Source organism: Bubalus kerabau, chromosome 4, assembly GCF_029407905.1.
Source record: "Bubalus kerabau isolate K-KA32 ecotype Philippines breed swamp buffalo chromosome 4, PCC_UOA_SB_1v2, whole genome shotgun sequence".
NCBI classification, from domain to species: Eukaryota; Metazoa; Chordata; class Mammalia; order Artiodactyla; family Bovidae; genus Bubalus; species Bubalus kerabau.
In genome coordinates, this window is record NC_073627.1 from 25,087,363 (window position 1) to 25,100,326 (window position 12,964).

The 12,964-nt window shown below is 55.0% G+C and overlaps 1 protein-coding gene across 1 annotated transcript in view; it reads left to right on the plus strand.

Moving 5' to 3' along the window:
• SRCIN1 (SRC kinase signaling inhibitor 1) overlaps positions 1–12,732 on the plus strand; it is a 31,299-nt gene extending 18,567 nt beyond the window's left edge. Inside the window, exons 16-17 of the mRNA XM_055579624.1 lie at positions 4,232–4,378; positions 12,066–12,732. Coding sequence (XP_055435599.1) covers positions 4,232–4,378; positions 12,066–12,200 — 282 coding nt within the window. The 3' untranslated portion in view covers positions 12,201–12,732. The remainder of the gene's footprint in view (positions 1–4,231; positions 4,379–12,065) is intronic.
• The last annotated feature ends 232 nt before the right edge of the window (positions 12,733–12,964 follow it).

A 12,964-nucleotide genomic window follows, 5' to 3' on the forward strand; every position in this document is an offset into this window, starting at 1 on the left:
CGCTAACCCGCCAGAGTGTGTCACGTGCCCGAGTCCCGCCACTGCCACAGCCTCACCCCGTGACCACCCCGCTCCAAGCACAGGAGCATCACCCTTCCTTCCCTCTCGAGACTCCAGCAGCCTGGCATCTGGTGGCCCCTTGGGTCTGCATTTCCTTACAGGCTTGATTCCGAGCCTGGCCCCTGGTGGCTTGAGTATTTAATTCTGATCTACAGCCAGAGTTTAGGTCTGGCTCGAAGCCCAGGTTCTGCCTGGGTCCAAGATTGGAGTTTGGATCTTGCTTGCTACATGACTTTAGGCCCAACTCAAAACCTGACTTCGTCTTGAACACTTGCCTAGCCCCTGCCCCCATCTCCCCACTCTGCTGCCTGTGCCAGGCGGGGGCTCTGTTTCTCCCCCTAGAATCTATGCCTTGTGCTGGGGGCCAGGACACCCAGGAGGAAGGCTCATTTACAGCCTCTCTCCCCACCCCATGGCCCCACCTGGTCACAGAGCTTGGAATAGAAGAAATCCATGCGCTTCCTTGGCTGCTGGTTCCGTCCTTCAGCATTGGGAAGTTCTACCTTCACTCTAACTCCAGTCCTTGCTGCTGTCCTGCTGCACTTATTTCCTTTTTATTCTTTCTCGGGAATTTGCGGGTGACCTGCTGTCTGCACCCCAGGGGGACTTGCTTGGGGAGGGGGAGTCGGGGGGCAGTGGTCTGAGCATCTCTCCCTCTGCCCAGTCAGGTTGGAGCAGGAGGGCCTCTGGTCTGGGGAGGCACACACGTGGTCACCTGTCTTGTGTGGCTCTCTGGGCCCACAGTGCTGGCTTCCACCTGATCTCTAGCCTGGCTTGAGGCCTGGTGGTGCTTTGGCTCCCTGGCAGGGGGAGCAGATGGGCAGTGAACAGGTAGACAGGCTGTCTGCTGGGCAGAGAATGGGCATGGAGCAGCCCAAGGAGCCGTCTGGGGGTGAGTGGTGTGTCAGGGCTGCACTGGGCCAGCTGTGCCCTCAGCACCTGGGCACGCTGCACCCAGCCACTACTCCTTTCTGGCCCTGGAAGCTCCTGAAGGGGCCCAGCGGGCAGAGCCCCTCCACTGGCCCTTCGGGCTGGCTGCCCCCTGCATCCGGAGGCGCCGGCAGGCAGTGGAGCCGGGTGGGCGTGGGCCGCCCTCACTGACTTCCCACTCTGCACCTCCCACATCCAGGTAAGCAGGCGGCAGAGCTGGGTGGGTTCCCTTGGGAGGGGGGCTGAGGGGTCCCTGCTGCCCCCCACGTATCTCCCCATGGTTCATTTTAGTGGCAAGAGCACTGGACTTGGAGTCAGACTTCCTGGGTTCAAGTCCTGGCTCTGCCACTAGCTAGCTGTGGGTAAGTGACCTTGAGTAAATTACAGGACACCCCCTCACACACCTGTTTCCTCATCTGTAAAGTGGTGAAAATAGTAGCCGTTTCATGGGGAACAGAAAGGATTAAAGATGAAGGCATATGCGGCAGTTCCTGGTATAAGACTTCTCAGAATTAGACCAGAGTTTACTCAGCTGTGGTAGGGTGATTGGGGGCCTCTCTCTGTGCCCCCATAAAAGCCAGAGCCAGGGACGTTCACACAGAGGCGGGTGCTCTAGCTTTGCCCAAGCTGGTGCAGCAGAGGACTTGGCCGAGCCCTGCCCACTGTGGCTGTGAAGCCCTCAGAGAAAGCTCCAGAAGTAGGGGGTGGGGACGAGGAATCTCTGGCCTAAGATGAGGATGTCAGACCCGTTCTCCGAGGTCAGAGGCCAACACCCAGTCTCCACCCTCATGGGGCTGCGGGTCTCGGACATTCAGTTCTATGTAACAGATAGCTAACATCTATCAAACACTTACACCGTGCCAGGCACTGTTCCAAGCACATGCCCACGTGAGCTCATGTCATCCTCCACCAGCCTTGTGTCATTGTTACCCCATCGCATAGACGGGCAAACTCCTGGCAGTAACCATGAGACCTGCTCCCAGAACTTAACATGGCTGCTGAGAAGTAAACATGTAGAGTGGGACTTCCAGGTGGCCCTAGTGGTAAATGGCCCACCTACCAATGCAGGACATGTAAGAAGCTCGGGTTCAATCCCTGGGTCGGGAAGATCCCCTGGAGGACGGCATGGCAACCCACTCCAGTGTTCTTGCCTGGAGAATCCTCATGGACAGAGGAGCCTGGCGGGCAACCAGTCCATAGGGCCACAACGAGTCGAACACAACTGAAGTGACTTAGCACGCACGCATCTGTGCTTCTAAGTAAATTGGCATCTTTGCTGGGAGGTGGAGACGATAGGGTGTGGTGAAAAGAGGCCTGAGTTCTAGTCCAGCGTTGCCTCTAACTTGTTGGGTGAACTCAGTCGGGACCCTCCCCTGCCTCAGTTTCCCCATCTGCTACAGGAAGGGACTGGGCTCACCCACATGCACCCCCCTCCCAGCGCGGGGGTGTTTGGTTACAGGGATCACACCCTCCCTCATCTCTCTTCTTCCTTCAGGCTGCCACAGGCCCGAGGCCCTTCTCTGTCCCCCGGATCGTCTTGACGGAATGTGCTCCCATCCCTCCTTCCCCACCAGAGACCAGGCTTGAGGAACCCGGGCTTAGAACAACCCCCACCCCACGACCCCGGACTCTGGCCAGCGGCCTCCTGGGCCGGGATAATCCACCAGCCCCGCCAGGGATGGTGGCTGCGGCTTCCCAGGCCTGGAACAGCCCGATGCTAGAGAAGGAAGGGGTGGCCCTAAAGACACTGGTGACAGGCGACTGCAGCCCAGAAAGAGGAGGAGCTGGGATCCCCAGTCCTTGGGGACCTGCCCCAGAGCGGACCCAAGAACCCTCCACTGCGGAGACCCCCCCAGAGGAGACCCGCAAGGACTCTGGACACCACACCCCGCCCTGCAGTGGGGAGCGCAAGGCTCAGTGTGCTGCCATCACCCAGCGGATGGACAGCCTGCAGGAGACGCTCCAGGAGCTGGAAGCCACTCTGAGCCAGATGGGCATGGCCTCTGCCACGGGGCCCCCTGGCAGCCCCCCACCTCTGCCCCCTGGTCCCCAGGTGGCTGCCTGCCGCTCCAGTCTGTCTGTCTTCAGAGCAGGAGGGAGTCGGGGGCTGCAGGAGCACCATGCCAGCCCCCCTCCTCCTACTAGCCTCTCTCAGCCCCACCGCCCTCCTGGGAGCCTGGTGCCAGGCTGGGTTTGCAGGCAAAGCCCCTGGCAGGCTGGGAAGCTGGCCTGCCCGGGGATCAGCCTAACCAGCCCTGTTGGGGACCAGGGCCTCTCCCCTTTGCTCTGTATCTGTAAACCAACAAATAAAGTACTTTCCCCCTTTTCCATCCCCACACTCCCCTCCTCCTCTCCTGTCTGACTTTCTCTGTCTCTGTGGTTTCTCTGCCTGCGCTTCTGGATCCCCAAAGCCCTTCTGGGCAGGCCTGGTCCCTGGAGTTGTTCAAGGGGGCTGGACTGGTCCATCTCTAGGGAGACTTCGCCCCTATCCTCCCATTCAAAGGAAAATGTGGGCCTGGGGCTGCCAATCCTACTTTGTTGGCAATTATAAAGACCCCTGGGCTTTCCTAATAGTGCAGTTGGTAAAGAATCCACCTGCAACGCAAGAGACCCAAGTTCGATTCCTTGGTCGGGAAGATCTGCTGGCGAAGGGATAGGCTACCCACTCCTGTATTCTTGGGCTTCCCTTGTGGCTCAGCTGGTAAAGAATCCGCCTGCAATGCAGGAGACCTGGATTCAGTCTCTGAGTTGGGAAGATCCCCTGGAGAAGGGAAAGGCTACCCACTCCAGTATTCTGGCCTGGGGAATTCCATGGACAGTATAGTCCTTGGGGTCATAAAGAGTCAGCCGCAACTGAGCGACTTTCACTTTCACTTTCATAAAGACCTCTCTCCCAAATCTCGGATATGTTCTCCAGGGCCCAGGATGGAGCCCCTTGCCAGGAGTGGGAATGATGCCAGGGACCCTTACTTTAAAAACAATTCCCCCAGAAGGGCACCAGCTGCCCCTGGGCCACTAAAGGAAACCACCAAAGAGCTCTCACTTGGGAGTTCTGGGAATCTGACTGGGGTTCCGTCCTCTCCCCTGCGGGGAAGCCTTAACCCTGGCCTCAGAGAGTGGGCCTGAGTCCTGGATGGGGGTATGAAGCCGGGGAGGGCTCTCCAGGTCTCAGAGGGCCTACTGTACCTAGGGCGCCTGTGTGATCCCATCTCCAGCTCTGACCCTGTTCCTCTTCGTGCAGAGCGGCGGTGGCAGCGTGCCCCCCATGAAGGTGGTGACTCCAGGGGCCTCTCGGCTGAAGACGGCCCAGGGCCAGGCAGGCAGCCCCGACAAAGGCAAGCATGGCAAGCAGAGGGCCGAGTACATGAGGATCCAGGCCCAGCAGCAGGTAAGCCTGAGTGCCTCGGGGGCAGGGCCGCGGCCCCACGCAGCCCCCACCCCCACCTCACCTCCAGCCTCCGGCAGTGCTGTGCACTCCTGCTGGGCCTGGCTGTCTCCTGCCAGTATTCCTGTGCCCACCATCCTGCGGCTGTCCAGGGAGGTCCTACCAGTCAGGACTACCCCACTGGTCCCTCAAACCATTTTCTCCTTCCTCTCTCCAGTACCAGTGCTCAGGATCTGGTTGAGAACATAGCCAGATCACTGATCACTTCTCTTGCAGAAGGCCCCTCACTCAGGGCCAGAGAGGACCATCTCCCCAGCTGTTCCCGGACGGAGTGAGCGGACCCCAGTGCCTGGGCCCTTCTAAGGCCGGTGCCCTGGGGTGTGGGAGGGGGCCTTTATTCCTGGTCTTCCTGCCACTCCTCCCCCTCCTCTGCCTCCTTCCCTCTGCTCTCAGATCCCACCTGCTCCTTGGCCCTCTGCTCTCAACTCAGCCTCCCTCTTAGTTTTTAGGCCACCTCCCAAGTGAGGGAGAAACCAGTTTTGCATCTCCTTTTCAGCCTTGTGCTTGGGTTGTAGTGGGGTGCAAAGGAGTGGTGAGGGTGCTGTACCCTCTTTCAGATTAAAGGATGGTATGTAGAGGTGGCAGCCTCACCCATGGCCCACCTGTGGCCTGATCAGAAGATGCAGGGTGGTCCCTGGGCCTAGATGTCAGGAAAGACCTTTAGTTCACTCATGCGGTTCAGTATTTCCAAGCAGCTCCTGTATTCTAAGTGCTGGGTGGGAGTAGGGGAAGGAAATGTCCAGATGCTATGACTTGAAGAAGGTTCTAGGCTCAGAGGTAGGAGGTTAGAGATGGGTAAATCCAGTCACCTCCTTGACAGACCAGGGGACAGCTCAGAAAAGGAAGGGAATTTCCCAAGGGCCCACAGCAAGGTGGCATCAGAGCCAGGACTGGGACCCCAGGATCTCAAAGCTCTTCCCACCACACAGCTCTGCAGCCGCCTTGGGCACACGGGCCTGCGGGTTCTCTCAGAGTCCAGTGGAGACGGGCCAGCCAGGCCCCTCACTAGCTCCCCACTGGCCCGCTGTCTTCTGCGCGGGTCCCCAGATGCACCCCAGCCCTTCTTCATGTCACCGCCTTGTTCCCGTGTCCTGTCCAGGCTGGTCTCTCCTCGGGGTCTAGAACAGCAGCTGACATTCTGCCAGACACACGTTTGCCCACTGCACACTCCCCACTCTGAGGAAGGGCCTTATTATCCCCATTTGACAGATGAGGAAACTGACGCTTTACCCAAAGTCACACGGCTGACAAACAGTGGAGGGGGTTTCAAATCCAGACTGCCTGACACCTCTGTCTCTCACCCTCCGCCCCTCCTGCCCCTCTACTCTGGCACACATTGCCTCAGTCTCTTCAGCGGGCATCTCCCTCCTCTGTAATTAGGTTCCCCATCTCTCCCCCTGACTCCCAACTCCCCCAGCACCCAGCTCTTCTGCCTACTGCCCTCTCTCCTGCCCCTCCAGTTACTTCTATCACTTCTCCTTCGTTCATTCCTCGGCCCGGGCCCACTCCGAGCCTCATGCCTGGGCTCTGGTGGCCTCTTCACCACTCTGCAGTCTGCTCCTGGCATCTTCTCTCTAATGAAGTATTACATGTTTCTTGTAGAGGTGTTTTAGTAAAGAGACATCACAAAGAGGCAGGGAAACAAATCACCCCGTGCGTCAGAACCCAGTGCAAGCCTTCCTGTTTCCTGTGAATTCTGTGACCTCTCTCCTATCCTCCCAGACCCGTGGGGTGGGGAGGGCTATTTTAAAATGCTGATTGGGTTGTATCACTGCCCCAGCTTACCACCTGTGCCCTGCAGCCCCAGCTGGATTTAAAAAAAATCATAACTCCCTCACTGACTGCCCTGACGCTTCACCTCCATTCGTTTCAGCTGCCCTGCATCACCTGGCCTTCCGTCCTCCAGCTGGGGCACTGCTCCTCCCAGCTCCGTTTGTGACCCTGGTCAAAGTCCTCTGCCTTCTGCAGGCTCTTTTCTCATCTGTACAATGGGGACCTGAACCCAGGGGCAGTCTTCTGAGCTCCTGTAATACTGGGTGTGGAAAATAGCTTCGAAAGCCACAGAGTGCTCTCCAAAGAGGAGTCACCGCTGTGCTCAACTGCACTGTCCCTTTGGCAGGGCCAGGGGCTGGGCAGAGGCCTCTCCCTCACTTCTTGGGTCTAACACTAGGAGCTCCAAGCTGCCTTGGCAGTGATGAAAGGGAGAGGAATAGAAGCGCCAGGACCAGACACAGAAATTGGGGTAGAAGAGTGGAGAAAGGGGTACAACTGTGCCTGGTATTACAGAGAAATCAGGGGAAATGATTGAGGAAAAGTGCTTGGATGTTGTGCTCAAGGGAGTGGGATAGACTTTTCTGATGGTCGAGTGGTTAAGAATCTGCCTGCCAATACAGGGGACATGGATTTGATCCCTGGTCTGGAAGATTCCACATGCCTCAGGGCGACTGAGCCCATGCTCCACAACTATTGATCTTGCACTCTAGAGCCCGTGTTCCACAACAAGAGAAACCACCTCAATGAGAAGTCTAAGCGCTGCAACCAGAGAGGAGCCGTCAGTCGCTGCAACTGGAGAAAGCTAGTGAGACAGACCCAGTGCTGTCTAAAATAAATAAATACATTAAAAAAAAAAAAGATTCAGGGGTGGGATAAGAACCAGATTCCCAGGGGATGAGGATCAAGGGCTTGGTGTGGGCATGAAAACTGAACATCCCCTCTTCTACTTGGGCTAAGCAGTCTGCTGAATATTGTGTATCTCCTCGGATGACTCCAGTGACGAGGCTATAATGAAGTGAACAACAGGAGATGCTGAGGCACTCAGGGACCAGTGAGAGCTGGAAGCTGGACCTCCCTGGGGAGAGGGACCTGGGGGTGTACAGTTTAGGGAGTCCTGTGAGAGCTGAACAGTAGGCATCATAGTTACAGGGGGCACAGCATGCCTGCAACCCACACTGAGTCGGGAGCGAGTAGAGAAGAAACGTTACCCCTTCTCTCTTCCCACCCTGTCCTAACCCCCATTGGCTAGACTCAACAAGAGGCCAGTCAGCCAAGGGATGGCCGGGTTGACCAAACTGGCCACAGAGCAGAAATCAGATTTGGGGATGTTAAGTAAAATAGAAAATAGCACTCCTTTTCTGTACCAATTTTAAGCATATATATCTTATTTAATGCTCAGAACAACTTTATATCTTCATATGTGCATTAACCACTTTGTCACTGCCACATCCCTACAGCACCTAGAATAGTTCTCAGCACATGCAGGCACTCAGTAAATATTTGTTGGCTAGGTGAATGAGTGGTTGGATGAATGAATGAATTTGCCAGTGATCAGGCCCAATCCAAATGGAACTAGACAATGCAGACTTGAAATATTAATATACTAATGATATAATAATAACAGCTACCATTTATTGCCTGCGTCCTGAGTGCAGGCACTGGGTCTTGGGCTCTGTGTACAGCATCTCAACCTGATTCTGATGCTGTAGAGTCTGTTATCCTTGCTTAGCAGGTGAGAACATGAAGATCCAGGGAGATACCTGCCAGAGGTCGCACAGTTAGGAAGTGGCAGAGCTGGGACTTAGAGCCAGAGTTGCTGGGGACAAATCCAGTGGTCCTAATGCTGGATTTTCTGCTGCTTTGGCGGGAAGCATAACTTCGTGGGCACCACCAAGCCTTGGAGAGCTGCCACTCATGATGGGAATGCTGTTGACGAGAACGTCAAGGGAGCAATTTTGGCTTCACTTGTGGCAGTTTGAGTAGTTTTAGCCACAAATAATAGAAACTCCAATTTAAAATGGCTTAAACAGCAAGGAAAAGTTTTATCAGAACAAGAAGCCGGGAGGCTCCAGGGTTGGGGAATTCATCTACTCAAGGACATCAGGACCTGGGTTCCTTCCGTATTTTGGTTCTGTTGGCCCATCCTTCCACCCCCCACCCCCAACACGGCTTCCTTCATTTCAGGGCTGTAAGTATACAGATCATTTCTTTTTTAAAGCTTGACTTTAAATAATTTATTTAATTTCTTTTGACTGCTGGGTCTTGGTTATTGCAAGGGCTTTCTCCAGTTGCAGCAAGTCAGGGCTACTCTCTAATTGCAGTGTGCGGGCTTCTCATCGTGGTGGCTTCTCTTGTTGCAGAACACGGGCTCTAGGCACGTGGGCTTCAGTGGTTGTGGCACACGGGTCTAATTGCCCCATGTCTTGTGGGATCTTCCCAGGCCAGGGATTGAACTGGTGTCCCCTGCATTACAAGGCAGATTCTCAACCATCAGACCACCAGGGAAGCCCCACAGATCATTTTAGAAACAGGAGAACCTTCCCCAGAGACTCCCAACACATCTCCCCTCTCTTCTTATTGCTCATCCCTAGATCAGTCACTGGCTAGAAGGGAACAGCCTGAACTGCCATTGGTTCTATTCCCCCTTGGGCTAGAGGAAGCCCTGCCTCTTCTGGCAACCCAGTGCCTGATTCAGGCAAATAATAAGGAAGAAGGGCATGTGGGGTGGGGACAGTGGCACTGGGAATGACCCTGGAGGAGGCACCAACTGGGTTGGCAGCATCAAGATGATCTATTATTACATGGGCAATGGTACTCAGTCATGTCTGACTCTTTGCCCCCATGGACTGTGGCCTATCAGGCTCCTCTGTCCATGGAATTTTCCAGGCAAGAATACCCTAGTGGGTTGCCATATCCTACTCCAGGGGATCTTCCCAACCCAGGGATCGAACCCGAGTCTATTGCATCTCCTGCACTGGCAGGCAGAATTTTTACTCTTAGCTACGTGGGAAGCCCCAAGATAACCTATACTTGCGTGGGAATCTGCGTCTCATAGCCTGGAGGGACAGGTCAGCATGCTGAGGGTGCCTGGAGAGGGCTAGACTCTGGCCCACAGGAAGAGGAGGGGTGTGGAGTTCAACCCTTTGGGTGGATCTGGCTAATGGTTCCTGTTTCCCCCAGCTAAAAGCTGACCATCTGTGTATGAGGTTTCTGCCTGTCACAAAGGCAAAGCTCTTTCTCTGGACATAATTAAGAGCAACGGGGGAGGACTGGCTGGTGACAGGGAAGCAATGAAAACCTTCAGAGGCAGCAGCTGTATCAGTTGGGAACTCTGAGCAGCACGGGACAGGGTCACTGGGCACAGTGGGACACGTTCCCTCAGTTTCAGAAAAGTGGTGGGCACTCTCCTGGAAGGGAAGATGGCCTGAGAGGATGTTACAAAACATGCTCACGGAGCAAGTAGAAGAGGTGTCGATGAAAAGCAGGGGTGTCCACGTAAGCTGGTGACCGCTGCTGCTCCCTGGAGCTTAAAGGCCTTGCACCAGCTATGGGAGAACAAGGAGGGGGCATCTTCCCAATGAGGACACCTCGCCTGAGTGAACGCAGGAGTCAGGGGGCAGCACAAGCTGGGAGGGAGGTTCGCGAGACCAAAGTTTGGGACGGAGTGAGGCTCTTGACAAATGCTAAAGGGAAGGAATGGGGAAAGCTCGTAACTAGAGAGGCAAGCTGAGACCAAAGAAGACAGTCAGGAGGGAACCAACAGCTGACTTGGGACGCAGGGGGATGTGGAGAGACTCAGGAGGAAGGGGACATGCCCCCTTGCCCGCCTGGGTTTGGGAGAAAAAACTCTAAATGGGAAATGGTGGGAGGGGAGGGGCGAGACTGGAGCCTACAGTAAGTGACAAGGGAGTAAGAGATCCACCCAAAGGGTTGAACCCCACACCCCTCCTCTTCCTGTGGTTGTCTTTAAATGAGTCCATCTCCAGGCCGGGGTACCGGGACCCCTCCAACGCAGGCCATGCCAGGCACATGGGTTCCACAAAGGGCTGGATGATTCAAAGGATGGCGGGCTGTGGGCCTGGAACCCTTCTGAGAAAGGAGTGAGCAGCCACAGTCAGGATGAAAGGAGATAGAAGACCCAAACAGTGAACTCATGCCTGGATTTTCATAAAGGGGAAAATGTAGACCACAGACCACAGTGTGGTGAGCAAAATCCAGAGATAGTTCACTGTGCACATGTGGGAAGAAATGTGATCAGCAACCTCAAGGGCAGGTTCACTGTCAGCCAGTCAGATAACTGTGGTCACTTCCCTTCCTGGTGGCAGGGGGCACCTTGCTTTCCACCCCCCACCCCCCCCACAAGGCATCTGATAGAGGCTGCCAAGCAGCCAGATAATTATGTAGGTCGAGGAGAAGTGGCGTGGCCATGCCCAGGCGGGACCTGCAGGGCGTCTCTTGCAGTGTGCCACAGTGCTCTGCTTCGAGTCCTCGTCCCTCTTTTCTTTAATCAGGGCACTTTGGTTATCACACTGCTGCTGCTGCTGCTAAGTCACTTTAGTCGTGTCCGACTCTGTGCGACCCCATAGACGGCAGCCCAGTAGTAGCTAAGGAAGGCTGGGAGGGACAGTGGATACAACTACAGGGAGAAAACCTGGTCTGTGTTACCCTAACCCAGTGATCTCAGAGTTAACTGTGCGGCAGGATCACGTGCGGCACTGGCCTAAAACGCAGATTCCTGAGCTCATAGGACAGATGGATCCTGGGGCAGAGTCCAGGAATCTGCATTTGTAAGAGGTCGTCCCCTCTAGGAGATGCAGATGGGTCTAGAACCCTGTCACGTCTCCAGGACCAGTGTAGGTGCCAGAGGTCTGCTGGAGGTGGGGAGGGGGCACAGCTATTTCTTAACTATCAGAGGTGACCTGTGAGTGCCAGACACGTCATGAGGGGGTGGCTCCCCATTACCCACAAGGCACAGCTCAAAGTTGGAGGAACACTTGTGGGGCAGGAGGTGGGGGTGGGCGTGGGGGTCCTGAGGGTTCCAGGAGGACAAGTTCACTCGTCAGCTTCCACCAGAAGACCTCCTGCTGAAGTTGGAAGGGGCCCCGGTCGGGCTGCTTCTCCCCTCCTGCCTCCCCTTTGGCAGCGAATGTTTCATTTCTTCCTTCCCTTCCTTGCCCTCTCCCCGTCCCCACCTGGTCTGGTTCTGCTCCCTGTCCTGCTTCCCATTCTGGTCCTGGGCTGGCCTTCCTTGTGCTTCTCTGGTCTCTCTTCTGCCTTCTGTCTTTCCTGTCAGTAACTGTAGACTTAACCGCCCACCCCAGGCCCTTTGTTCCAACCCCGTGTTCCCCTTTCTACCCCTGCTCTGGCACCTTCCTCCCCTGTCTCAGAGGACCACTCTCTCCAGATGTTCCTCTGGTTTCTGGTTTTTGCAGTTAATTTTCTCTTGGATTTGTGGAAATTTTTCATTTTTTAAAACTGTAGGGTAGGATAAATTGGGAGTTGAGATTGACATATAAACACTACTATGTATTAAAGATTGGGATTCCCTGGTGGATCAGATGGTAAAGCATCTGCCTGTAATTCGGGAGACCCGGGTTCAATCCCTGAGTTGGGAAGAAACCCTGGAGAAGGAAATGGCAACCCACTCCAGTACTCTTGCCTAGAAAATTCCATGGATAGAAGAGCCTGGTGGGCTACAGTCCATGGGGTCACAAAGAGTCGGACACGACTGAGCGACTTCACTTTCTCTCACTTTCTATGTATAAAACAGATAACTGAGAACCTAAAAAAACTAACTGGGGGCCAGCACAAAGGCTCCCCATCTTCTCTCTGACCCCAACCTCTGCTTTTGTTCTAGGCCACTAAACCATCTAAAGAGATGAGTGGTTCGAATGAGACCTCAAGCCCAGTCTCAGAAAAGCCTTCGGCTTCCAGAACCTCCATCCCCGTATTGACTTCCTTTGGAGCGAGGAATTCTTCCATCTCCTTCTAGAAGCTTCCTTATAACCCCAGCCCAGCCTGCCCTCCTCCTCCTTCCCTGCCATATCTCTCTTTCCTCTGCTTCCCTTTGTTTCCACCTCATTGTCCAGAATCTCTGAAGGGTTTGCCATGGATGCGGCCCTCTCAGCTCTCTCTGCCCATCCCCTGTTGGTGTTTTTGGTTTTTTGAATGATTCACTTTTGTCTTTTTTTTTTTTAAGGAAAGAAAAAAAAGCAAACCAGTAAAACTAAAGACCAAAACACACCACCTTCCCTTGATTTCCTATTCCAAAATGGCGCACTTCCTGTCATCGTCCTTCCCCTGTCTCTTTCCCCACACTCTCTCCCAGGTTCATCCTGAAGTTCCTACACCCTTGCCCTCCCTTCTCACTTTCCCCCCACACTTCCCAAGAGCACTCCAAACAAACTCTGAGCCACGGAGACTTGGAGCAGCAAGACACCCCCTTTTCCCCTTCCTCAGAAACCTTCCTGGAGGAAAACCTGGACATTGGACCAACCCCAAAATCAGGCTAGAAAATTGGACGTAAGGAGACTTTGGCCCTGGAGGCGCCCCACCTGCCCACCCTCGGGACATGACTGAATTCTGCTGCTTCTCTGCTCCCATCCACTCATGCCTGGGTGGGCCTGGAGTCAAGACAGGTGGGCTGGAGGGGGAGGCCAGAGTCAGAGGGGCCTCAGGGTGGTGTGACGCCACTGAATCTGTGTGTCCCTGGAGAGGAGCTGGCTTCCCGGAACCACCTCCCTGCAGTGAGGAGCT